Raw genomic sequence first — 26,784 nt, 5'->3', positions numbered from 1 at the left:
CACTCCCTCTCTCGAATGAAACTGGAAGCTAGGGCGCCCCCAGCGGCAAATGACGTATTTTCTCAGGTCCATATAAAATGTGTAGGTGTGAATAGTAAGCGAGTAGTTCATCCCTTTATAAAAGTATCTTATCCTAAGTAAAGGAGATCTGTCTTTTCTTTTGACTGTAACCTCCGATAGTGATATTACACTGCACCCTTGATGATAGCCGGATTGAGGAGACCTGCCCCAAGACTGACTTTCTGATTGAATTTATTTTCAAATAAGATTTAGTTTAATTAATTTGTCAAAGTCGTATAACTCTGAATAATTTTGAGATCACTATGTAATTTCTAATTCTTGTATAAAAGTACTCAAAACTGAATAGGCAATATGATGTTAGGATAATGAGTTTATTACCTGGTTGTGGCTTGGATATTATTTGGACTCCAGAGGATTGTGTTCCCTTGAGTAAGGAAGGCATTTTTTGATCATCATTGCTCCACTTAGTGATGGGTAATTGGGGAAAGACTCATCCTCTAATTGGGATTCCGCATATTATGTGCTACTTGAAGGCAAAAAAAAACTCTTTGCAGCCTGCAGGGTTCCATAGGTTGTCAATTTCCCTAAAGGCACATGAGCTGCAACTTTAGGTATTATTTTTCATGATTTTACATTTAGATTAAAATTAGTCATAGAGATGTTCTTACTCAAACATGTTTACTCAAGTATAATTATCCACTGAGTGGGACTGCATGGGCAAATAATAAACAGGTGCCGCATCCAAATATGGCTGCCTCCATGATAAACAGCGTAAATTGTGCATGTACACATTTGAATCTTTACAAATACAACATAATGCAACCCACTGAAGGACAGGGAAGGGATTCGCTCCACTATGACAAAAAATTCTCCGTTTTCCACATTACATAACAAGGCAATATTTTGAAAGTGATGGGAAATTTAAAATGAAAAAAAATCTGTTCAATTTCTTGCCTATTCTGCCACAAGCAAATGTTGTTGAGGCATAGTTAATAACTATATCGATCAATTTGCAGAATGCAATGAATATCTGAGGAAATTGGAGGTACCTTGAGGTTGGACAAATTTTGCAGAGTTGCAGCTCATGGGCCTTTAATGTCATACCTTAATCTAAAGGCTGTTTATGTTAGGGGCATCGAGGGGAGGGGGTGGGGGGTTTGAATGACTACAGAAGGACATGAAGACGGACATGTACTCAACTAATTCCTTATTTATTTAACATATTGCACAATTTACAACCATACACAGCAAAATATACATTCAGTCCATGGATTAAGTAAATCCAGCTCTACATTCTCTGTAAATACTCAACATCCTAGTTTAAGATAAAGCTAATAAAATAAGCACAAAGAATACCAAAACAGGAATAAAATAAAATTTACATGTATTTAATCAGTTACATCATAAAATATTGACCTCTATTTATATTTTATTAAGTAAAATCCATGGTACTTACAATGCAATGATGTACAGTGGAATGTCATGATTTTCCTAGCTAGATAAATCCTTCATCTTAAAACAAAGTGCATTCAAATATGTAAGTCAGCACTGATTTTTTTCAGAATAGAAAGAAAACCTAAGTGTGGACATTATTATTTAAACATTACACCTGTAACAATGATTGGGCGTGTCTTGGTTGAGTGGAGTGTCAACTATCTTCTGTACATACAATATATTGGTCTGTATATTACTATCAAGACAGTCTCAGTGTTACATGTATATTAACAGTTATCAGTCTCTGTTCAAAATGGATAATAAGAATTTATATTAGGCAGGCACAACCTGTTTCATAAAGTTTAAGTAGTATTTTTGTGTATTTCCCTAATACATAAAATTAACTCCTTAATGATTTGGGAATAAATTACATTTTGGCCATTACTACCATAGAAACCTTGAAATCCTGGTTCTTTTTCAAATACACAGCTTATTATCCATCAATAGCGGTAAAGTATTTTCACAATCTCTCAACATGATTTGGTGGAATTCACAAATAAATCTCCCAAACACTGACTCTGCTTCATCAATGTCACGATCATTCCACAATGGATTAAAATTTTTCATACAGTATTAGAGAAAAAATAAGTAGAATGGACAAACTGGTATATTTTTACATTTGGCAAAGTACATATTTCAAAAACATGACATGATAGTGTCGACACTCTATCATAGATGATGACACTGATATTGTGATCAGTATGTAGCCAGACAGCCAGGCCCCACCACACTTTTTTTTGTGATTCTGAACTGTTCACTATTACAGCAAATTATTTCTGATTCACAATTCTTAATCTATAGGCAAGTACATCTCATAGCATTATTTTTTCAACAATAAAAAAGCAACAGTTCTTTTACATTTTACGTATTGGCAAACTGCAAGGAGTTATTTCCTAATTAGCAAAGTTTGACTAAGTAGAGATTACAAAGTAGAAGAAATCTCATTGCATAGTTAATACAGACATTGATTGAAATCATGTGATTGTCATCATCAACTTTATCCATGACCTCCATAGCTTAATTTAGCCTTCACCTTGACATTTCACTGTATGTTTTCCAATCATATAGTGATAAGGTATATCAAGATCTACTTCAATTTTATCTTCACATTTAAACAGAAGTTTCCATGCCAACTTTCTGACAGGATCATGGAGATAATTTTCACTCAGTGGATGTTTCAAGTCTCTTCACTGATTGTGAGTGCAAGTGATTGTTTTTGTATGTTTCTACCTACACAGTGACAGTAGATGTGTACTTTTCCCTAAAACTCTACGTAGTGGAATGTTGGTAGCAATTTCACATCATGACAATGAAGGTGCAAAGTAGGAGGTAAATGCTTGCTGGTTCAAGGTCAATTTTTGTGAGGTGAAGGAACTTTCCAATATCATGCATCATGTCATTTTCCATTCTGAAAGCAAACTGTAAACCTACAAAACTGAAGGATGTTTTTAAAATTTTGATAACCCTTGCCAAAAGGTCTTACTCAAAGTCTTAAACTCAGAACTATACAATTATCTTCAAAGTGAGCATTTTAAGAATCAAACAGGTTAATGTACAATGTATGAAAGACAAATAACATGAAAATACAGGTTTTTAATTAAAATGAATCTTTGGTGACCATCTCTGAGATTGATTTCCACTGTAACTTAAATTGTGGCCCAGTATTTTCACTGTTAACATCATTCAAATCCTTCCATGGAAAATCTTGATCAGGACGTTAAGACCACACAACATATCATGCCATTGTCCTTTCAAACTGCAATATGGAAATAAATTCTCTGATATTATAATATTTATAATAATGAATAATTCAACATTACGTAAGTACTCTATAGGACATTAATCTGCTAATATTTGCATAATAATTAATTACTGGTAATTGGAACATATTACGATGGATGACCTATACAACCATGTTAAAAGAATATTATTTTGGGCTGGATTAAGTCGAGTGATGCCATATATCATCAGAAAAGCTTACAAAGGTGATGTAGTTTCTTCTTTATCATCAAGCTTTTAGTAATTGAAACTGGAGTGATAAAATAACACATATACTTCATCAAATCTGTTGGTTTCTTAAACGAGAAAAAAATACCAGCCTTGTGCAGCTATACCAGTGGACATCACATACAGCAATGCCTGGTGTTAAGATAGGAATGAGTACACTTTTGGCACAAAGAGTTGATAGATTTTTTTTGAAATTTGACCAATTCTCGTGTTTGTCAAGTATGGACATGGTGATACCAAACTTTACAGGATACAGATATGCAGCTTTTCTTCAATTCATAAATTCTTTGACGTCAGTGGACCGAGTCACTTGTTTGTAAAAGCTGATTTTTAATACACTACAACTAAAAGGAGCCTGAGAGGAGGAAAGAGTTGATCACAGCACACTGGTAGAAGGTACACTTCAATTATACTTGCAAGTGGCTTACACTTGTTCTAAACCTTGGTGGGATACACACCACCTACTGGTAGGTACGGGAAATAATAGAAGTAAAACAATATGGCAGTGTGCTAGAATGGCTTTGGTGGCGGTAACTGATTTTCATACGCTGTGATTGCAATTGGTGATACTATGGCAGTGGTAAGTTAATATGCTTATGGAAGTTATTAAAACTAGTGTAAAATTTACATAGCTGTCCACTATATACAATACAATAGGATAAAGATACTACTATATACACATATCTATACCAGCTAATCTTTGGGATATGGCAGATTTACATGGCAACAATCACATTTACAAACCCTAGGTTGTTTTGTAGGCAATAGATATGCCATTAGTGATTGGCAGTATCCAAAATAGATCAACCATCCTTGAATGACATTTCCTAATATCAAAGCTCCCATCTTTATCATCTATAGGTACTCTGAACTTGAAATATTCTTTCTCATTTCTCAACTGAACAAAGTTTGTTTCTTCCATCCCATCTAAGTAGTGTCATGGTTTTCTTGTATTCAAATCACTGATGAAACTATAGCTGTTGCTATCAATTTCCTGCTTTTGTGTTGCGTTCAAATATCGTTGTAAATCTCATTCTCAGAAATTTCTTTTAAAGTAACCGATTCAATCAAGATATTTACATTATCTAGCTTGAAAACATTGTAAAACTTTCTTCAGAGCATAGCCAATGCTTTGAAAAGTGGGCAAAGTGCACTTGAAAAGCTACACTCCAAACATCTTCTTGACGGTATATCCAGGCATAGAGTAGAGGAACAGAACTAGAATGGCTGTGAGCAGTGCTAGGATGGTAGCTTTGATGATCAGACATCTGAATCGTACACACACCAGGTACTTCAATGCTTTCAGTGGATTCATAAACGAAATAAAGGACGTGTCGGGACGACTGAAACAGGATGAGAAACAATTATATTAATGTGAGAACTTAAATATCAGTCTGATAAAATTAGATTTTATGCATGGTACAAACTTGCTATAAGGGTATAGTAAAGCCAAGAATTTACAATATATGCATATACAAATCATGATATATTATAGCATAGATGAATACGGATATGGAACAATAAAAATGTACATCAGACTTTATGCATTATATTAATCCTTACAATGATGCTGTTATTATAAAGAGAAATGTGTTTACAGGGTAGCACAGATATTTCCTGAATACTGTTGATTATTTTTGAACCCAATTGCAATTAACATCATGGTATTCACACTTTTGGGGGCAAAGGTCATCAACAGCAAGGAAATATCTATTCATTTGCAATTTATACTTTAACCACTGGTTGATGTCAGCAAATCATTGAACACACTAGCAGCTTGAAATGTGGGCGCAATGACGTGAGAAAAGCACATTTCTTATGTGAGCATAAGTCAACAGCCACCATTCCATACCACAGATTATTAACATGAACTTCTCAAGCTTAAAGAAAGTTCATATTTTTGAAGCATATTACTTTTAGATAAACAGCAAAGGAAATAGACATGGTAATTAGCATATATGTATGGAATATGATAAGGCATGGTCTATTAACTACCAAGCCGGTATATTTAATGTTACATGCATGAACGGTATGGACATGTATGCACTGATAGATGACCAGCATGTAACATTAACAACAAACCATGCTTTTTGAAAATTTATCAATATGGGTACACAACTGTCATTAAACAATACAATAAAGACATAAATCTGAAGCAATCAATGGATGTTTGAAAGGAAAGAGTTGAAGTTGTACAATGTATGTAAAATAGATTTTGTTGCAGCAGATACTGTACATGTGTGACAACACATAATATTCGGTTTGGACATGTCTTGACACACACAAATGCTATATTCATGATGCCCCCTGGTTTAATTTCAGCATAAATTTAGCAAATTGTAAGTTTTCTATAACACATGACTTTTGAGATTATTGGTGATTTTTGGTGTTAAATAGGACACTGTCTTACCACATCATAATGGCAAACAACTCATCATAGTAAATTACAGTTTTGGATCATACAGTACTTTCAAAACAGAATTTGACTGTTTTTGCATGGTTTGCTATGACTTGTACACTAGTTGACGTTTTGTGATATCTAACCACAACAAATGGTAAATAGTCAGTTTATGTTTTTTCTTTAAATGTGATTAAAACTGTTGGTTTTGTGCACAGCATCTACAAACAAAATCTATTCCATCACACATCATCAAAAGTACGTTTGCCATGATTTGCTAAAGGGTTTATTGAAGTACATTACATTTTGAATTGGAATTTTGTAATTTTTAGATGCAAGAAAGTTGACATAATCTACTTTAAAATAATAATAACTTGAATGAGATCATATTATGTACAGGTTTGTTTTTTTCAATTGTGTTCTCTTCTCAGCAGTGGAATGGGCAATCCAGATGAACCCTTGCAAAGTTCATGTTCAAACTATACTTTTTTCTGGGCACAGTAATATTATTGAGCCAGGGGTTTAATTCTGCAAGGAAAATATGAAAACATGCATGACAATTTACTATTATATAGCATGGGGAGGTATTACAACACTTTACAATTAAGCAATTACAAAGAAATAACATCAATAATGGCGGCAGAATCTGTTCCATGTTCTCAGATGTGAAATGCATTTTCCTCATGTAGGTAGCAGTACATCTGAAATTTACAGATGGGAAAGAAGTCTTGCAGACAGCTCATGGCTTAAGGAAAACCATGGATTCTGAAAGAGGTTATACATTTCAATCAGTCTGAATTCTTGGAATTGAAAAATGCACACATCATGTGAACATGAAACATAAGGAAGCATTAATGTTTATCTGCAGTCCCGTCACCACAAGCATGCTGGGTAGCTAGTCCCAAAACTTCTGCCAAATACCTGAGTGATGAAATTGATCAGATTTTAGACGTTAAACATCTTCTTGACGGTGTATCCAGGCATGGCATAGAAAAAGAGCACTACGATGGCAATCAGGAGAGCTGAGATCAGGGCTTTGATGATAAGCCACTTGAAGCGTACACAAATCATATATTTGAAGGCCTTCAGTGGGTTCAGAAACCACACAAACGATGTGTCTGGTCGGCTACGGAAAGAAATATTTAGCTTTAATCAAAGCGCACACAGTACACAGAAGTACCATTGGCAAGGAAGTAACATTGGTGTAACAGTAGCAGCGCATATAGTCTAGTGATATCAATATTAGGATAGCATTTCGTGCCATTCATCCTTGTATCGAATCATGGCTTCATTTGCCATCAAAATTATTGTTTTCAGTTAATTTTCAATCATGCACAAGATTTTCCCTTCTCTGGAAATTGCTATAGTCTTATGCAAAGTATTTTTGTTCAACAATTGATATAACTTACAGTACATTTGAGCTAAATGGAAATGCAGACACAGGCAGCACACACAACTTTTTGACGTTGATAAGCAATACCTATGCAATCACTAAACCTTATAGCCCTTCACACAACAGGCATCATGTAACTTGCTAATCATGCTTTACAAGCAATATTGTCCAGAGAGTTGATGCTCTGATTTCAGAATCTATCAACTTCCACATTATCCTAAATTGCTTCCTGACATTTAATCAATAAAGCTGATTTTAATTTCAATGACTCTTTGTAAGTAAGATGAAATTCAAAAGCAAACTTTGGGGATTAATTGTCTTAATTGTCAAATACATTTTTACAGATGTCAGTTTGTCCAGGGCCAAATAGGTCAGATGTAGCACCGGAACAAAGATTATATTTAGTTTCAGTTCTGACATGCTCAACAAAAAAACAGATGATGTAACTTTAGCTCTATGTGACCTTTAACCTTTCAAAATTCAAAGTGTGGGCTTGGATAACATGACGATGTTTGTGGAACTTGTACTGTTCATACTTTTCGTATGTGTTTTACAAACAAGGGTTAACATGACCTCTGCTGACTATTACTATCATCAGAGACAACTTCAGCATATCTTGACTGGTTGTAAGGGCTGGAATTGGATGCATTGGCGGTGGAGAAATAATCGTACATGGCATTTTTAATGATGCTACATGGAATGATAAGGACTGGATTGAAAACTTTTATCAAATGTAAACTTTGCAATCAAACTTGGTGATCATCTTGGACCAGGACTGGCACAATGCGTCAACACACAGAAATCTTGACCAAATCAGATTTTAAGTTAGTCCTGGACCCCTTCTGATTGAGAAAAAATTAGTCTGATGAGCACCAATTTACTTTGTCTTCAGGAGGAAAATATATGAGATTTAGAAAGGCAGTTAAGCATATCTGACGTGTTGTTCAATCAAGTAGAGAGCAATGGTATTGTAACTTTTGAGTTGCTGTTATTTCAAACACTAGATCTCTTGATAAAAATGATCTCTAATCATGTTGATGATATGGCAAAATCAAAGAAGGCATAAGGGCAATTACGTCTCTATAAGGGGCACGTAGAGACATATATTACAATGGCCCAGTGCAAAAGGGACGTACCATATTTGTCAGCTAAACATCAGGATTTTTCTGAATTTTTATATAACTCGTTTTCTTGAAATGAATCCCTCCAGAAATTTGAACCCAACTACAATGCAAAAGCTTATAATGAAATATCAAGGGTCCATACATTCAAAGTCTGCAAAATTTCATGACTTTCAAGGACACTTTGGGTCCAGAATACCATTTTTAAGTATATCAGTTTACATATCATTTTTATGATATCAAAACTGATTATCTTGTCATTTTTTTAAATTGTGGCCAGATTATCAATATTCCCGGACTTTCCACCACTCAGTATCATTTTCAAGGACTTTTCCAGGACTTTTCAGGAGGTTTAAAAATTCAAGAACTCTCCAGGAGTATACAGACCCTGACTATCAGTGTGAAAATTGGCACCAGTGAAAATTAAGAAATTTTGCTGGGTTTTACAGTCTTTGTTCTTTGATCCTTAAATACATATATGCACAATGTGAGTTAAGTCCCTGTTACAGTGGGCCACTGTGTTATGATAACAGTACCTGTGAAGAGATTGACAGAATGTTAACATTGGTCTCATACAACTTATATAGCTATATGCAAATAACATATGGCAATAATGTTATTATAATGGCAAATACTACATTGTCTATGAACCCAACAATTAGCATATTATGACAAGTGTAATACAAAGTTTAGAACAAAATATCCTTTTAAATATTAACACACATCATTGCATGGTGCATCTTTAACACCCCTTTCACCATCACCTTGGACTTGCACATGCAAGTATCACATGACTGGATGCAAATATCACATGACTGGATGCAAATATCACTTGACTGGATGCATTAACCAAGCTGAACAGAAGTCACACATCCTGTGTGATGAGGACCATCACAGTAGTGATGGACACCACAGTAGTGATGGACACCACAGTAGTGATGGACACCACAGTGATGTGGATCATTACAGTAATGTAGATGATGATGTGAATATCACCTTGGGAGACAACAATGTTATCACATTTAATGCTTGTCTATACCATCACATTATGATTGAATCTTTACCTATACCGCCCACATGCACTGTACATGTAAGAAAATGAAGAATAATTGTACCTACTCATTGCAGCTGTTCATACCTATATCACTGATAAAATCTTGGTAATGTGAAAATATCAGAAAAACAAAAGACATGACACAGAACACTGCAAAATGTCCCTTCTACATGCTTGATATTTATTGCACATTCAATATTGCACTTGTCTAGACACAAACTGTCACACACTGAACATGACTATACAGAAAACAGAAGACTCACAGTGCATGGTGCTTTCAAAGCAGGCAATGGTCAATGTATTTTAACTTCACCATTTCAATAGATGTCTTCAATGTTCAGCAGTTCCTATCCTGGTCTTTTTGCATGCTAACAATTCCACAAACAAAATGGGATTCAGAACTCTGTTTAAAACAATCTATCCAATCATCATGCTCAAAATTGACATCTGAACTTGAGTGAAAGATTGCACACTTTGAAAGCACCATGTTTAATCTAACATTTCTGACTATTGTAACTTTTGTACATGATTGATAGTAATATAAAATTTTTCTAAACATAGAAGATTCACCCTTCTCATATTTTTAGATTTCAAATATATTTCCATCCATTTTTTCATAGCTTGATCATTCTAGAAAGGAATTTCTTTAACTATTGTACATATATACACTATTGCTTCTTGGTAGAAAGAGTCTGACGATTCAAGTATTCTACAATCAAACCACATCAACTTACAGCAGAATGACATCTCTGTGTGTACTAGTAAAAGTTAAGTGTCACTGTCCTGCATCTTTCACAGCAATAAGGCAATAAGTCAATGCATATTCGGCACCTTTCATACCATAAAAGTCTAAGAAACCCGGCATTGCTATTTTCCAATATGGAAATGTGATTCACTTCAGAATCACACCAGTCATGTATTTCCTACACAATAATAACATTACCACAACGAGAAACTAGCATACGCATATGTAGGACATCAATCTGCTGCAAGTTGGTCGGTTTGAGCTGTACAATTCGACACAGAACAATGTATTGTCATGAACAATCTTACTGATTTTGTCAGAAGATATGCCATTAAATTCCAGTAAATACAGAGTATTATTTTCCCCTTATACATATTTCTTGGAGAAATGTTCAATCATGTTGTTATCGCCCACAGAAAGTATTTGGTGAAATAACATACAACTTTTCTTGTCAATATTTCATTGATGAATTCTTGGAGTATACAGGACATGCAGCAAAGACATACACACAAAATGTTGTAGTTTCCACTCTACATTATTATGAGCTATTTTTGTTCTCTATGACTTTACACACACTGGTACATGCGTTGCCGTTCTGGGCAGGACTAAGTTTTTAAGCTTGTACTTCATTTTGATAAGTTGTAAGTTTCTCACTATATCCTCTAAAAGATAAGGCATATAATTTAACCTAAAGTCACATTTTTGTGATCCCGAGACAAAATGATGAAGACAGGGATATTGGTTTGTTTGAGTAGTACCATTTCTGCACCATCTGAAGCGACGTGTCATTAAAATTAGGTGTTGCATACATTCTGCAAAAATGAAATTTTGAAAGAGAAATTGTATGACATTGTGTATTTTCTCTGCATGTTCACTGAAGCGGGCAATTTCTGCCCCATTCCTCAAAATTAGGGGCAAACTTGACATTTGAGGGGGCAGTATTTTTTAATGCTTACTAATGACATTAAACAACATATCCTATCAAAACATGAACATAAACTGGCACTAGTATCCATGAAGACTGAAGCACAACTATGTCCTTTACTGTGTTTCGTTTTCTTTTCAATGCGTACACTCCACGTTATGCACGTCACCAAAATTGAATGACAGGCGATATTTTGTCTTTTCCGGGGGATATTCTGAATAGAAATAACGGCAAAGTTACAGGTCACTACACTGTGCGCTTGGGTCACCATCCTATGGACGTATTTGCGTGCTGTGTTTTGTGAACACACCACGCTAGTTGAGGAAAGACAGGAGGGTTTATTGCAAAAGGAGAATGTAAACGCCAACGAAGTAAGAATAAAGCACAAGATGAAACGGCAAATAGAAAGCAGTAAAGGGCATAGAACTAGTGCCCTCGCAGATCTCAAACTAAATACTATCAAAACTTACAATACAAAACAGTCAAAATAGAAGTAGCAAACTAACCTACAATAAAATATGAGCAAAATATATGGGAGAGGGCCCCTTCAGTCAAGCAACCGAGCAACGGTCATTGGTGACCTTGGGGTCAAGGTCTGAATGACCTTGATGATGAATCCATCCTGAGAGGCCGCAATGTGGGAAAGGAGTGGAATTCCCGAGAAATGGGGGTCAGGATGGAATCCAAAGCCCGGACACCTGAAAGAAAGGGAAAAAGAGAGGAGGAGACAGGGGATGGTGGTGGGATAGGCTGAGCTGGTATGGCATGAACCCAGCGGCTGAATGAATGAATGAATGAATGAATGGGAGCGATGAGACAAAGGCTTGATTATGTAGTGTCGTGTGCAAACGTGGCTGATTGGCTGGGAAGGAGGATTGATAACAGTCATGGGTAGAAGAGCCGATTGGCTAAGGGGATGACAGTGAAGATGTAAGGAAGGCAGATAGCTAGGTGTAATCACAAAACACATCTGTGATAAAACACAGATTCCACTTTGTGAACACACCACCGCTAAGTTGAGGAAAGACAGGAGGGTTTATTGCAAAAGGAGAATGTAAACGCCAACGAAGTAAGAATAAAGCACAAGATGAAACGGCAAATAGAAAGCAGTAAAGGGCATAGAACTAGTGCCCTCGCAGATCTCAAACTAAATACTATCAAAACTTACAATACAAAACAGTCAAAATAGAAGTAGCAAACTAACCTACAATACCAAGCAACCGAGCAACGGTCATTGGTGACCTTGGGGTCAAGGTCTGAATGACCTTGATGATGAATCCATCCTGAGAGGCCGCAATGTGGGAAAGGAGTGGAATTCCCGAGAAATGGGGGTCAGGATGGAATCCAAAGCCCAAACGAAGGAAGTATGACTGAAGTGACCCCCAAAAGGAGGGAAGAAATTGAGAATGATGTTAGTAAAGGGTTCTCGCACCCAGGGAACACCGCGGTGGTGATACGGCCTGGGGGGAGGGGGTCCTGGGGGACAGGTAAACTGTACGAGCCCAGGTGGAAACATGATGAAACGGAGACGAGGTTCTCGCACCCAAGGGATCACCGCGGTGGTGATACGGCTTGGGGGGAGGGGGTCCCGGGGGACAGGTAAACTGTGCGAGCCCGGGTGGAAACATGGAACGAAGACAAGGTTCTCGCGCCCCAAGGGATCACCGCGGTGATGATACGGCTTGGGGGAGGGGTCCTGGGGGACAGGTAAACTGTACGAGCCCAGGTGGAAACGTGGATTGAACAAGACAAGGTTCTCGCCCCCAAGGGATCACCGCGGTGGTGATGCGGCTTGGGGGGAGGGGGTCCCGGGGACAGGTAAACTGTGCGAGCCCGGGTGGAAACATGGAACGAAGACAAGGTTCTCGCGCCCAAGGGATCACCGCGGTGGTGATACGGCTTGGGGGGAGGGGGTCCCGGGGGACAGATAAACTGTGCGAGCCCGGGTGGAAACATGGAACGAAGACAAGGTTCTCGCGCCCAAGGGATCACCGTGTGATGATACGGCTTGGGGGGAGGGGGTCCTGGGGGACAGGTAAACTGTGCGAGCCCAGGTGGAAACAACGTACATGTAGGAACGTTAGGTGACAGAACACAGACGTGAAACACGACGAGACATGTAAGTGTGAGTCATAATGCAATGGAATGAGGCTGACTTGCATGACGAATAGGCAGCCGTTAAAAAGTGTTTGAGTGTGCACCCAGTGAGTCCAGATGGCAAAACGCAGACATGGAACACAACAAGACGTGTAACCGTGTGGGTCTGTTGATGCGGTGAAATACGGCAGACTTGAAGAAACGACAAGACCGCAGTAGATAAGTGTTTGAGTGTTCACACAGTAAGGAGGCTAGCCGTTGAAAGGCGTGGTGCAAATTTCTAATGTTCTGATGTACATGTACGTCGGTAGCAGTTGCTAGACCGTCTACCTTAAAGGTGGTCCGGGATTTCCATGTAGAGCAGCAGTCAACGGATCAGGCAAAGTGGAACGTCGCTGAAAAGTGTGACGCAGGGAAATTTCTGATGTTCTTATGTACATGTAAAGTCGGTAGCGGTTGCTAGACCGTCTACCTTAAAGGTGGTCTGCTAGCCGTTGAAAAATGTGACGCAGGGAAAATTTCAGATGTTCTTATGTACATGTAAGTCGGTGGCAGTTGCTAGACCATCTACCTAAAAGGTGGTCTGGGATTTCCCTGTAGAGCAGTGAACGGATCAGGCAAAGCGGAACGTCGCTGTTAACTGGCACAATGTCCGAGCATGCTAAGCAAAGCCTCTACAATGGCATGTTGCTGGTCGAACGAAGTGGAAGTCCATGACAGCGTTAAATGCCAGTTCTTTCGAAATGAGGAAACTGATGTGGGAAAAAAGTGGCATTTATGAGACATTACTAGAAAACTGTAATACTGCTAAAGGCAAAGGATGAAGTATGTAGTTCTTTGCTTTGAAAGTGAAAGTGTTCTGGAAGAAAGCATGTTACTCCAGTCACACTGATGTGAACTGTACAATCCACAAAGTCAAAGTGCTGACGTGATGCCGTAATGCGGTTTGTGGTAAGGTATCCATGGGTCTAGCAAATGTTTTTGTTTTCGTATGTTTCGCTGAGATGCTTGTGAGATTGCCGACGAGTGCAGCTACAGGGTTCGGCTTCCAGGGAGTAACACAGTAGTTTGAAACGGTGCATCTAAAATGAAAGGAAAAAGAAACGTGAAAAACATCGCTACGCTGTATGAAGAGCAAATTGCGTGGGCCGCATGTAAGGCCAGACTGCAGACTGCGCAATACATGCAAAGCTGGGAAAACGCTTGTGCAGGATGGCCAGTCGACATGCTAAAAAAAAAAAGGGGGGCACGATAATGCATGCAAACCGAAGAGAGCCAGGTAACATGAGCTGCAAACAGGTAAATAAACGAGCGACAAGTAGGCGAATGCTAGCAAAACTGAACTACTAATAAGTAGTAATTTCAACGTAAAAGGTAAGTCATGGCCTTATCGTAGCATAAGACAAAAAACGAAGGCGGCAAGATTCATTGCCAAGTCCACCCCAGCAGACAGAACATGCCAACGAGATGGCAAACATCAGTCTGAAAGGCGGTATAGAATGACCGGTCGTTCTCGATCTCCAGCTGTAGTTTGTTGGCTCTTTCTTGTGGCACCGCAGCGTAATCCAAGGTAGAAGTACGGAGAGATCATCAGGTGACATCCAGCAGCTGCGCTTGGTGACACATTAACTGACAGGTGAAACTGGTCTGTAAAGTCCAATAGGTAGCTGGGAGCAGGTTACGTCCGATTGGTGAGACGACTGTTAAGTAGGCCACCGATAGGATGCTTTACAGCGAGTTAGCCTTCAGCTTCCGCATATGTATGCTCTGAATTTATTTGCTAGTCAGACTTGATTGTCCGCAAACGCAGGAGTGTCATGTTGATACGCATCTAACTCTTCGCTTAACAGTCTGAAAGTTCATCAGGTAGGGCTAGCCTTGAGCTGCCGCATATTTACATGCTCGGAGAAAATGCTAGTCATTGTTGGTTGACCGCGTAAACAGAGTCTTGACTCGATTGGGTCTTGAATTGAAACTGTACCTTGTTTCGCTTTCAGTCAAACAGGAAATGCTAGTCAAACAGGAAGTGAGGCCGTGTGTAGATCGTTGTGAACTGCCGGTCGGAAGGACTCGTTAGTATGCTTGAAATCATGCAGATGTTACTTAAATAGTCGCCTGTGATCTTTGTTCGACATAAAGTTGAGTGACGATGGGGCCACTTGACACCGTGGGCGCCGCCATCTTTGGTCCTAAGACTGAGTTTTTTTTGACGTCACAGGGTCAAGGTCCGTTGTTTTCCCGTTTTCCCTGTGCAGCAAGCTGTCTTATGACGGGCTACGCACGACTAATTACTAATCTGAAACGGAAACTGATATAGTCGTCGGTCAGTCAACTGATCCTCTTGTCGATTCTTACTGGACGTGATACGATGTACTGATCCGCAGTCATCTGAATAATGGTTATGAAATTCTTGCGGATGCGGAGCTGGCGCTGGATTGGTACGATGGGTCGGATTGAGCGGTCGGACGTGACAGAAAAACCGGGCTCGACATAGGCCAGGAAAACATCGCCATGGGCGGTATATGGCCAAGCAAAGTCAGTCTATGGTTACTCGTAGTCAGCCTGCAACTTGTCCAACGTACAGACGAGCTAGAAATGTCGGAAATAGGCAGAGTAATAAAAGAGTCCGATACCTTATGGTTGAACTCGAAGATGTGCCAAAGTCCACGTCTTTGGGCAGTAGTCGGCCTGCAGCTTGTTCCGAGGTGCGGTAGTACGTTTCAAATTGGTTCAAACGCTTGACAGCTGGAAGATGCCAGATATTTATAGCAAAGTAATGAGTCCGGTGACTTATGGTTTGAACACGAGGACGTGCCCATGTCGATGGAGCCTTGGTGAGCGTCGTCTTTTGCCTGGCAGTGGCATGTATGTTCATTCATGTACGCATGGAAATATGCAGGTCGTCGGCTTGAAGGTGTGGATAAGCAGCAGAAGTCCGTCGCTTGAACCATAGCCGGGAATGAGTAGGCCAGATTCCCATCCTTTCCTGCCAGGATATCGCGACGAATCGCTGGAGACACCATTTCGATATGTGGTAGGCTTTCTGAAGGCGTTCCGCGGGTCTGTAGCAAGGTGTTGGATGACGCGTGACGATGAAGAGGGGATGACATCGACGTTGTTGGAACGTAGGGCGCCGCCATCTTGGATTGTGTTGTTTACGTTCCGGAGTGGAACTTCGGGAAGTGACGTCAGAGAGTTCATAGGTGACTTAGTGCCGCTGGTCGGTCGAAGTTTGGTTGCAGGATATTGGATATCGTGTTGACCGAGTCTTGCAGCTATGTTTATGGAAGTGTTACATAACTATCTTCTGGAATGTTGGCTTGGGACGCTGCCCGACGAAACTGGCAGAAGGAACCATTGCAGACAATGGAACTTAGGAGGAGACCTGGTTCTGAACTCGGTTTGAATGCCAGGACTGTCATTCGCCTGAGGCCGATCAGAAGGATTGTGAGTAATAATACGTTAGTACTGCGGGCGTGCTCCGTATTCGCAGCTAGATCCAACGTGCACTGGCAGCGGAGCGGGACAAAGGTCAGTGGCCGGTCTTGTGTAGGGCTGAGCACGGGGTCTCGAAGCAGGCTGAGCATTCGGACACTCAGATTTCTTGGCTGTCTTTGGACGTCCTTTGGCCGGCGTGGTTGTTCGAAGGAAGGGATCGTAAACGATTCCGGACGTAGTGTAATAGGCTGAGCTGGTATGGCATGAACCCAGCGGCTGAATGAATGAATGAATGAATGAATGGGAGTGATGAGACAAAGGCTTGATTATGTAGTGTCGTGTGCAAACGTGGCTGATTGGCTGGGAAGGAGGATTGATTACAGTCATGGGTAGAAAGAGCCGCATTGGCTAAGGGGATGACAGTGAAGATGTAAGAAGGCAGATAGCTAGGTGTAATCACAAAACACATCTGTGATAAAACACAGATTCCACTTTGTGCGCGATTTTCGCGCAGTCAGTAACTTTTAAAGGGCAGAAAAAGGCGAAATGCGCAATTCGCGCAATCGCGCAGTCGAGAGAAAACCCTGGACATTGTGCATTCTTTCACTGCTAGATTTTTGAAATTTTTCATTAAATTCTGAAAGCCAATTAAGGTGGTAAGACATATATGTATAATTTCAATTTAGACAGCAGACCACAGCAAACATTTCTGTTTCTCTTTCATACGCTTTCATTGCAGGAAATGGAAGACTTTCAAATGGTGCAGAAAATCAATATGGAATATTTGCATTCAATATTTCAAATGCATTACCAGGCAAAATGAATTATCACATACTTGATCATGCTATAACCTTTTGACTAAGTGATATTTTAGAAAGATTAAACATATTAATCTATTAGCTTCTAATATAATATATTCTACTTAGGCACTATATCATCAGCTGATTGTTGTTGAAGTACATAAAATCAAGTTGACATTTTAGGCTACAAAGAACGGAAAAGGTAAACTATCACCACATGACCAGCTGATGTTACAACGCAAAGTTATTTTAGGCAACATACATGGAAAGAAAGAAACACCAGTGCAGATTCTGAAGAAAATATCTTGCAACTTGGCATATTAGTAATCGATAATCAACCTATGGGTTACAGTGAATTTCATAACTTTATTTGAACAACACACTTCATTGTATATCTACATTTATCTAATTACACAGGACACACACATATCTCTATGCCTCTCTCTTTGTTAGCATTTCATAATAGACTTTTACTGATATGCATGTATCATGCATTGCACTCAGATTTATATTTTAACATCTTCCTACTTCATATGATGGAATAAGTACACATAAATAAGTCTACAAAGACATTTCAAGTTTAAACAAAAGTAGCAAATGCCTTTGGCTTTCCTTTGTGTTTAACAAACTGTGTCAGTAGAAGAATTTTTGCTGTAAAACAAGAAGGGAAACTCATTTTGTTTGAAAATGTCATTTACAAAAGACTTATAAATAGCATGTTTTACTAAAGTGAAAGACTTTGAAGGGAAACAGAATACAAATACAGCTACTCTATGAAACTGAGAAATGATAATTTACAACTGATAAAATGTGTATCAGTTTATTTCCTGATAGCAGCACTTAGGTAGTTCTAAATAATGTACATAGTTTAAAATTAATTACAGAGTGTACATGGTTTGTGAAACCTTTCTTCTTTACATTCCATACAACATTATCTTTTACAATAATTACAAACCGGATGTTTTCTTTTTGCATATGTATATAATAAAATAAATGTTACAGGTAGAACTCAGAAATATTGAAATATGTGTGCCTAAGATACCTGTGGAACACTCATGCCATTCTTCCACGGGTCTCCTAAATACACACTAGGAATTTCTTTCAATTTTTCACAACAGATTTTAAAAATCTTTGATGGATTGCATTACAGATTAGAAAGAAACAACCGGACTTCCAGTTTTTCCTGAAGCTATGACACAGTTGTCTCATGTTTAAATGCTGGGGAAAGTAAATATCACAGAACTCTCACGAACATAAAAGTTGTCATATTTGTGGCAGAGGGCAGCACTGGATGTGTCTCAAGCCCCAAACATTTTCTTAACTGTGTAGCCAGGCATAGAATAGAAGAAGAGTACAAGAATAGCAGCCAGTAACGCAAAGATGAAAGCTTTAAGGATGACCCATCTGTAGTTCCGCCAGAGAATGTAGCGAATGGACTTCAGAGGACTTAAGAACCAGATAAATGAAGTATCTGGACGACTGTAGGATGAGAAAGAAAAAAGAAAAGCAAAAGGAAAAACAGAGAATAAGTGGTGAAAGTGCTCTTAATGTTGGAGATGGGCTTGTCACCATACATATATATGAACATGATGACAGGCATTAACAATGCATGATTAACATATGATCACCACATGACCATTATTGTACATAACGCACATGCAAAATAGTGTGACAAGAATATCATATGCCTTTGAAATATTTCAAATCCACCCCATCTCCTTGCAGTGCAATAAACCAATCAAATTACAACCACTTTACATAAAATGTGTTATCGTTATTGAAATGTATAACATGCATGTGTGCCAAAATCATGATTAACTCCTGGTTGATTTGAAAGCATCCCCAAAATCCAATGATGCAATTCCTGTGTGTGCTCTGAACAAAATGAAGATTCTGATCCACCATTTTAACTACACCATAATCCCTCTGAAGAAGACCTTTATGTAGTGCGTCACTTTATAGATTTTTGTTAGCCAATGATTGAACTACACAACAGATGGAGATTCAATTTGTTTTGCAAATCCCAGTAAAGTACTTTTCATGGTTTACTAAGTAAGAACTTTTTGTATTAAATCACACAGAAATAAGTAGAAAATTTCATTTCAGTATGATTATTGACAAATCAGACATCATTAAATATTGAGCTAATTATTATAATTGTTTCTGGGATTTTAACAGATTTTTAAAAGTTGTGAGTTCTTGAAATGACCAACAAAAACGAAAGGTTTGTTAAAAAGTTGTGCAAGGATTATAATAACGTATGGAAGGACAAAACAAGTTCAATTAGATTAGTATGATCAAGCATTTTGCAGATTCCCCGTGCTACAAAGACACTTGCATGATGCATCCCTGTCACCACTGAGTTATGCATCCTTCAGGTATCTTGCATTACATTCTGTGAAGAAAATATGAGCTACAGACAAGAATGGTTGATGTTATGTTGCATTGTGGTACAGAGGTGTCATCTAGAGAATAAAAGAATGTGCTATGGATCACTGCAGTGTTAAGTGTAACACGTTTTACCTCAGCACAGCCATGCCCCTTCACCTTGACAGATTAGAGAAACAAGTTTGTTAATTTTGAATAAGACAACTGATTAATGATGATAGCACAGTGACATGTTTAGAAAGACAAAGATGACCAACAAATATCAAACAGAATGAGACAAGTCTTTCACAAAAGTATTAACATTGGGCATCATTTTTGTCTTAATTTCTCATTTATTTGCACAATATGAAAGGTTCCTGAAAATAACGTATTTAAATGTTTTTTGGGCAACCTTTTGAAAGATTCAGATAGAAATTGCTTAAATAATGACAGTTATCAAGTACAAGGCTAATGAATGAATAAATAAATAAATATAAATAAATTATGTTCAATACCTATCAATAAAATAGGAAAGTTTTCATGGGATTCAGAATTCAAAAATTTGATGATTCTTGAATACATTTCAGATGTCTAGCTAAGTCTCATACATCAAACAATTTTTTCACTGAATAACCAGGTACACTGTATACAAACAATATAATCATGGCAATGGCAAACAGAAGGGATGTGCATTTGCATAGTGTCCACTTGAAGAGGCATAGGAAAAAACCACAATGCCCGCAGGGGATTAAGGCATATAATAAAGGAGGTGTCAGGTCGGCTGCAGAGAAACAAAAAAGAGAAATGGTAGAAAATAATATCAGATGCAGAGTACAAAACTGCAGCGATGGTTATGCATTAAAAGCAATTGTGCAAATAACTAAGATAGCAATCAAATTACAGCATGTGAAATTTAAGCACTCCGGTTTTTGTTTTCATGTAGAAGGGTGGTTGGCTAGATTGAATGTATTTCCTTGCCCATTAAGTAATGTTAACCCTACTGTATATTGACCTTGATTTTAGTTGAATTTGTGGTTAAAATAACACTCAAATATCTGTAATTAAGCTTAATATCACCAAAATATAGCATGACTACTGCTTTGACACGGAAAATATGTTGGTTATGCTTTTCACCGATGAAAGTTCTGCACAAGATTTATTCATTGACAAATTTGTATATGAAAGAATGAGTTGATGTAAATGAGTTGAATCACTTCAGTTGCCTGACTGTGTTAGAGCAGTGGCTTCATTTATGCATATATTACAGGCTTAGATTCAGCAACAGATATGCTAAATTATCATTATATGTTTCACAAACCCAACACCTATTAAAGTTTGGCCATGCAAAAGCTGTGATTAGTCTCTGGCTTAGAAATATGCCCATATTCTGATGTTCAATCCCCTTCAGTGAAAAACACATTTTATTCTTCAATTGGCAAAATATTAGTTCTCTAATTCAAACTCAGTTTACAGGTATAAAAAAACAACATAAGCCCTTGTAAATGCATTATTATAAAACACCATGCACCATAGCTCTGTACCATAATCATAGATCAAAGAGTTTGCCTGCAGTCAGACCAGGAATACTGTATACGAACAACAACAGCAAGGCAAGGAAAAACAAAACTGTTACAATTTTACATATGGTCCACTTGAAGAGACACACCAAATACAATAATGCCTTCAGGGGTATCAGTAAATAGAGCATAGTATAATCAGGACGTCTATTGAGAAAGAAAAGAAGAAAGACAGAAAGAAAGAAAAATTATAAACTTACATAGTCACTGATGTTTACAGTTTGAACAAACAAGTTATGATAGATACAATACTTTCATGTTAATTTACAGATTTAGAATTAGGATTAATACATGAATTACAAAGATGGTCTTTGTAGTGTTAGTTTCTATCATTGTGATAAGCATGCACTGAGAAATTAACTTCAAATCAACAAATTATACTGAAAGGAACAACATTTATAAAGTAAATGCATGAATGATAAATGTAGGGAGATAGAAGGAAATGTGAATGGTCAGTTTAAAACAAGTATATGAAGCGAAACAAATTATATTAACACGGTAATTAGTGAAAATCATACAAAATGTTACAATACAGCAAAGTAACGAGATCTGAGAGGTGTTAGTCATTATGTAAGATCTAAAGCTGAGACTTATTAGTACAATTTAACAAACAGTAAGGAAGAATTGTTATTTTTAAACACATTCAGATATACAGAGGTTTCTGATAAAGAGAAGGGCTGCTTCTCAGGATATTCTAACACAGGTAGTTATTTGGGCAACTATTTTGATTCCCATTTATATTAACTATCTTTTGATGGGGAAAGGTCGTAATTATCTTTTGATGGGAAAGAAAATTTAGATGTTGGCTGATTATGCTATCTTGAATTCATAGACACTATAATTTGACAGGTATTTTCTTACAGCCGATAGGAGGAAGAGTATGGAAAAGTTAATTGGTCCTGTTCACTCAAGCTACAAGTCACTTTAGACACAAGAATTTTGTGAAACATAGACAAGTGTAAAGAAAAATGGTATGGGAGTGTAAATTGATATACCATGTATTTTTTCTTTCATATTGCAAACTTTAAATTAGACATTTATTTTCATTATACATTGATTTGGCAGTACTTAGGTAAAGCCTATCTCTGGCAGATGAGCAAGGCAAAGCTGTGTTGAAGCCGATTGTAAATGGTCAGATTCTATCACTGTGAATGAAAGGAACTGGTGCTATGAGTACTGACATACACTCTTAGAATGTGTTAGTAAGATGGCTGTACATGTGTAGGTGTGACAATGACAGTACACAATACAGTCACTGTAATAAATGTACATCAGGATGCCAATGAAAGTTGCTTCAAAGTCAGAACCAAATGCACAAGTTGACTGTGATAAAAGTTAAGATTTTTTTATTGTTTGTTTCACCAAAATTGTGTTGATTGTGGATAATTACTTCTTTACTATTTGCTCGCAGAAACAACACAGGAGTATAACGATGGCATTCTCAAACTGCTGAGTTTCGACAAATAGAAATACATAGTCTACTTTGGGTCTTTGGGTCTAACTTTCAGTGCAATGGAACATGGACATCAGCCGATGATGCTGCAACGTGATCTGTGAACATGCTGTGATGATATAAGTGAGTTAGTGAGTTAGAATGCTGCAAGAAATCAACAGAGTTGATGAGTTAGTGAGGTGAAATACACTTTACAATACCTGTAAAGTATGTTGTTCAAGGGACGTAACCACAGGGATGCCAAAAATTTTGAAAAATTGTATATTAATATTCAATGCTCATTTGTTTTATACAAAACTCCACAGTTAGTTATATTTATGAATCCAAACAATCTGAGTATGAATACACAAGTGTACAGTGTTACTAATCACAGTAGAGACAATGATCACATGTCTACACTCTATCTGGAAACATCAGTTTAGAAATTTCTAGAAACTTTTTGAATCAATCCCTGTGCCAATTAAAATGCTCTCAAGCTTACTAGTTGTCAGAATTTGGTGACAATATTTTTATTTTTTTATTTGACTTTTAACAAAACACCTGTCAGTCTTATATAAACTGGGGGGAGGGGAATGTAAGAACATGGGTATTTGACAGCCTAGTGTGTGTGTCCACATGTTGCTGTATGGCTATTACTATAAATATTTTATAGATGCACAATTGAGGCAATTTGAAACTAGGTTTCAGTGGTCTTTCTTGCTTTCACAACTTGGTCTGGGCCAAACCATTATCAATGGTGAGTGTGGACCTGTTGATCAGGACTTTGGGCTGAACAGACTTAAGCTATGCGTCCAGGTAGGCTGAGTAATGAGAACTGAATTTAAACAAAACTATGCATTAACCTCACTAGAACTGACAAACATTTTTTGTAGATGGTTGGCTCTCTGAATAGGACATATGTTAAAATCTACCTTTGAGAGGATAATTTTTTTCAGATTTTGCAATTTGTGAAAAGTGTTTCTTTCAATGAAACTTGGATTACACAACATCAGCTGTTCAATATGCCTGGTTAAAATAAGGACAGGTATGAAAGCTGTAAACAATGACTTAAGAATCTGTTACATTTACTGATTGTTATAAGAGACATGAAGAAATGGTGTTTCACTGAGAGTAATTGAAACTTACAATGAATGACAAAATGTACAATGTGTTGAGGGGTTGGGATGGCCATGGACATTATGAAGAAGCTAAAAATGTTAAACCGAATCCCCACCACACTGAAATATTCTAACTAAAAGACTACATACCCTTAAACAGGTAGGGAACAACTAATTTACACACCAAACATTTTGGCGACTGTATAGCCAGGTATAGCATAGATAAAAAGAGCCAAGAAGACTACAAGGAGAGCTATAAGGAAGCCTTTGAAGACACAGTATCTGTAACGCTGCCATAGGATGTAACGCACAGATTTCCATGGATTCAGAACCCAAAGAAAGGAAGTTGCAGGACGTCTAGTGAGAACAAAACATACAAAGAAAAATCGAAAAAATTATAAGGATAACTAGAAATCACTGCTTTATCTAATCTATGTAGCTGGATTTTGTAAATTCTTGAATCTCCTGACTACTTTAGGAGAGCTTCTTGCAGTGACTGAGAGTGCATGTGCTGGCATGCCATGTCACAAATAATAACAAAAATATTACATATGTACCTTACATGACTGCAGTGAGCCTACATTAAACAGAAGAAATACTTAAAAGAAGGTGCATATTAACTTCTACAGTGGTGCAAGTTAATCTGAAGTAAAAATGAACAGTAAACATGCAAATAGGGATGTCCAATGGAATTAATCCTCAATGCTCTTGCATAGTCTGATATTGAACTTTGAAATTTCACTTTTATATTTCCTTTTCACCTACTATGTTTAAAGTTATTTTGATATCGTCTGAAGAATCAAAGGTTTACTGATGCATGTACTGACACACTGAGTCAATGTCCTGATGGATAAATGTGTACAGTTTATGAAAATTAAGTTCAGTATGACAACCAGTATGCTATGTGTAGTAGGTATTACCAAGATACAGTAGATATTTGACAGTTGCTGAAGTTTAAAATGTGAGTGTTAGGAACAGAAAAAGAGAGGCAAAAGTTAATATGACAGTGCATTTCAGAACCAAAGTTAAGAATTACAATTGTTTACCAATCTCTGGTTTCATCTTGAAGAGTTGACCAAATCCTTTCCATTCCATCACCAATGCTACACAAGTACATCCCCAATGACTGTGTACACTTCTTCCATGAATTGTCTTTCATCTTGGTTCTAAGTCTTCATGCCAGCATTTGTCTCATGTACTTCTTGCATTTAACTTTACATCAAATATTTAAAACCCAACACCTGGCTACACATTGATTCTTTCCAAGATTTGACATTTTTCCATAACTATTAAAAGTAACAACTGCTAAGTCTGAAAACGAAGTCAGTGAAACACTACACTGACATCTAATGGATCACATCATACATGTACAAAACATACAGTTGATCGTGACAGACCAGTAGCCTGAAATATAATTAATTGTCTTATTATCCTGAAAATGGAAATGCATCAATTAGACAACAAATACATGTTGTATGACCAGATCTGAAACAGAAGGATCAGTACATATGTGTGTATATAGACATTATAAGTTTGCTTACTTTGGTTTCTCAAGTGGATCAGGATCACTTCGTCCAAGACCTGCTGGACTCTTTTCCGCTTCTTCCTCTGACATCAAGTGAAGTTCTGCTTCAACTTTACCCTGTCAAAGAAAACAGCCATGCAAACATAGCCTATATTAAAACATATTTGAGGGAATTTCAGTCGATATTTTTTACTGAAGAGGGACTTTGTTCTGTAACAAACTTTGTCTCTCGTCAAAAGGCAGACAGAAAGAGATTTGATGCTGTCATCCACACAGGTATTTTTTGTCTCAACCACAGTCAGGACTGTCTCTCAACCTGTCATTCAAGAAATTATGCTGACCATTAAGTCTGATATGTGTACATTTTACCTTGGTCTGCTGACAACACTTCTACATTTACATCAATGAAAGCATTATGGTGGGTATTGTTAATAGTTTATGGTTTGACAAATGAAAATATTTCTCAACATGTATTTACCTCAGGTAGATATCAGGGAGGGAGTTTTGTCTATCATGCTGAATGATCTTGTCTATGTTTGCTTTGCTAGCCACTAATGCTGCAGACCCAGGTTTGACACATCCCGTACAACCATTCTCATTTCATCAATTTAATATTACAGCTTTTGAAAATACAAACCGTCAATTCCGTCTCTTCTTCATTTTCTCCCTTAGCAGCAAACGGCCACCATCCTTTGATTCTCTTCAGTTTGAAGAGCGATACCTGTGGAACTGATCCATCTGTCTTTAACATGTCAAGAGAACACTGCTTGGCATTCTTTGCACCGCGTGGGAATCGATTCAAATCCAAAGTTACAGCCCCTGAAATCATTACACAAACACTAGAATGGTAACTAAAAAGTTACTAGGAAGAATTTTTAACTTTTTCCATTTTTCAAATGAGTACATCATGAAAGCCGGAAAGGTTCTCTACAATCTACAGAGTCCAAAATATAAATGGAATGTGATGGTTAATGAATGGAGTGTTGTTTGACCACATTTATTATTCAATATTTATTAGTGAATCTAATATATCTCTAGTGTGTCATCGTAAAACAGAGAGATTTGTGAAATTGGACATTTTGAATTTGTCAATCTACAGGTAAGTAAAGGAATGTAGTAAGGAGAGGTTAGTAAATAAATGGAAGGTAAATAAGTGGGGATGAATAAATAAGTGGGAGGTGGGTAAATACTGTAAATATGAGGTGGATAAATAAGTATGAGGTGGGTAAGTAACAGGAGAGTTATGTACTATGTAGAGTGAAAGGGTTATTT

The 26,784-nt window shown here is 37.5% G+C and overlaps 1 protein-coding gene across 36 annotated transcripts in view; it reads right to left on the bottom strand.

Moving 5' to 3' along the window:
• Window positions 1-1,213: 1,213 nt before the first annotated feature.
• LOC139132862 (otoferlin-like) overlaps window positions 1,214-26,784 on the bottom strand; it is a 138,130-nt gene continuing 112,559 nt past the window's right edge. For 30 of the 36 annotated variants that reach the window (XM_070699178.1, XM_070699198.1, XM_070699183.1 and 27 more), the window contains 4 exons: window positions 26,150-26,331; window positions 25,529-25,629; window positions 6,842-7,046; window positions 1,214-4,865 (listed from right to left, as the gene is read on the bottom strand). In XM_070699178.1, coding sequence (XP_070555279.1) covers window positions 6,866-7,046; window positions 25,529-25,629; window positions 26,150-26,331 — 464 coding nt within the window. In that variant the 3' untranslated portion in view covers window positions 1,214-4,865; window positions 6,842-6,865. Of the gene's footprint in view, window positions 4,866-6,841; window positions 7,047-18,657; window positions 18,973-20,375; window positions 20,642-21,263; window positions 21,585-25,528; window positions 25,630-26,149; window positions 26,332-26,784 lie in introns of those variants that run through there. The other 6 variants (XM_070699180.1, XM_070699199.1, XM_070699216.1 and 3 more) reach the window with 4 other exon arrangements.

The sequence above is a fragment of the Ptychodera flava genome, chromosome 5 (assembly GCF_041260155.1).
Source record: "Ptychodera flava strain L36383 chromosome 5, AS_Pfla_20210202, whole genome shotgun sequence".
Classification (NCBI taxonomy): Eukaryota; Metazoa; Hemichordata; class Enteropneusta; family Ptychoderidae; genus Ptychodera; species Ptychodera flava.
The sequence above is the reverse complement of the archived record's forward strand: the minus strand, read 5'-3'. Positions and strand labels throughout refer to the sequence as shown.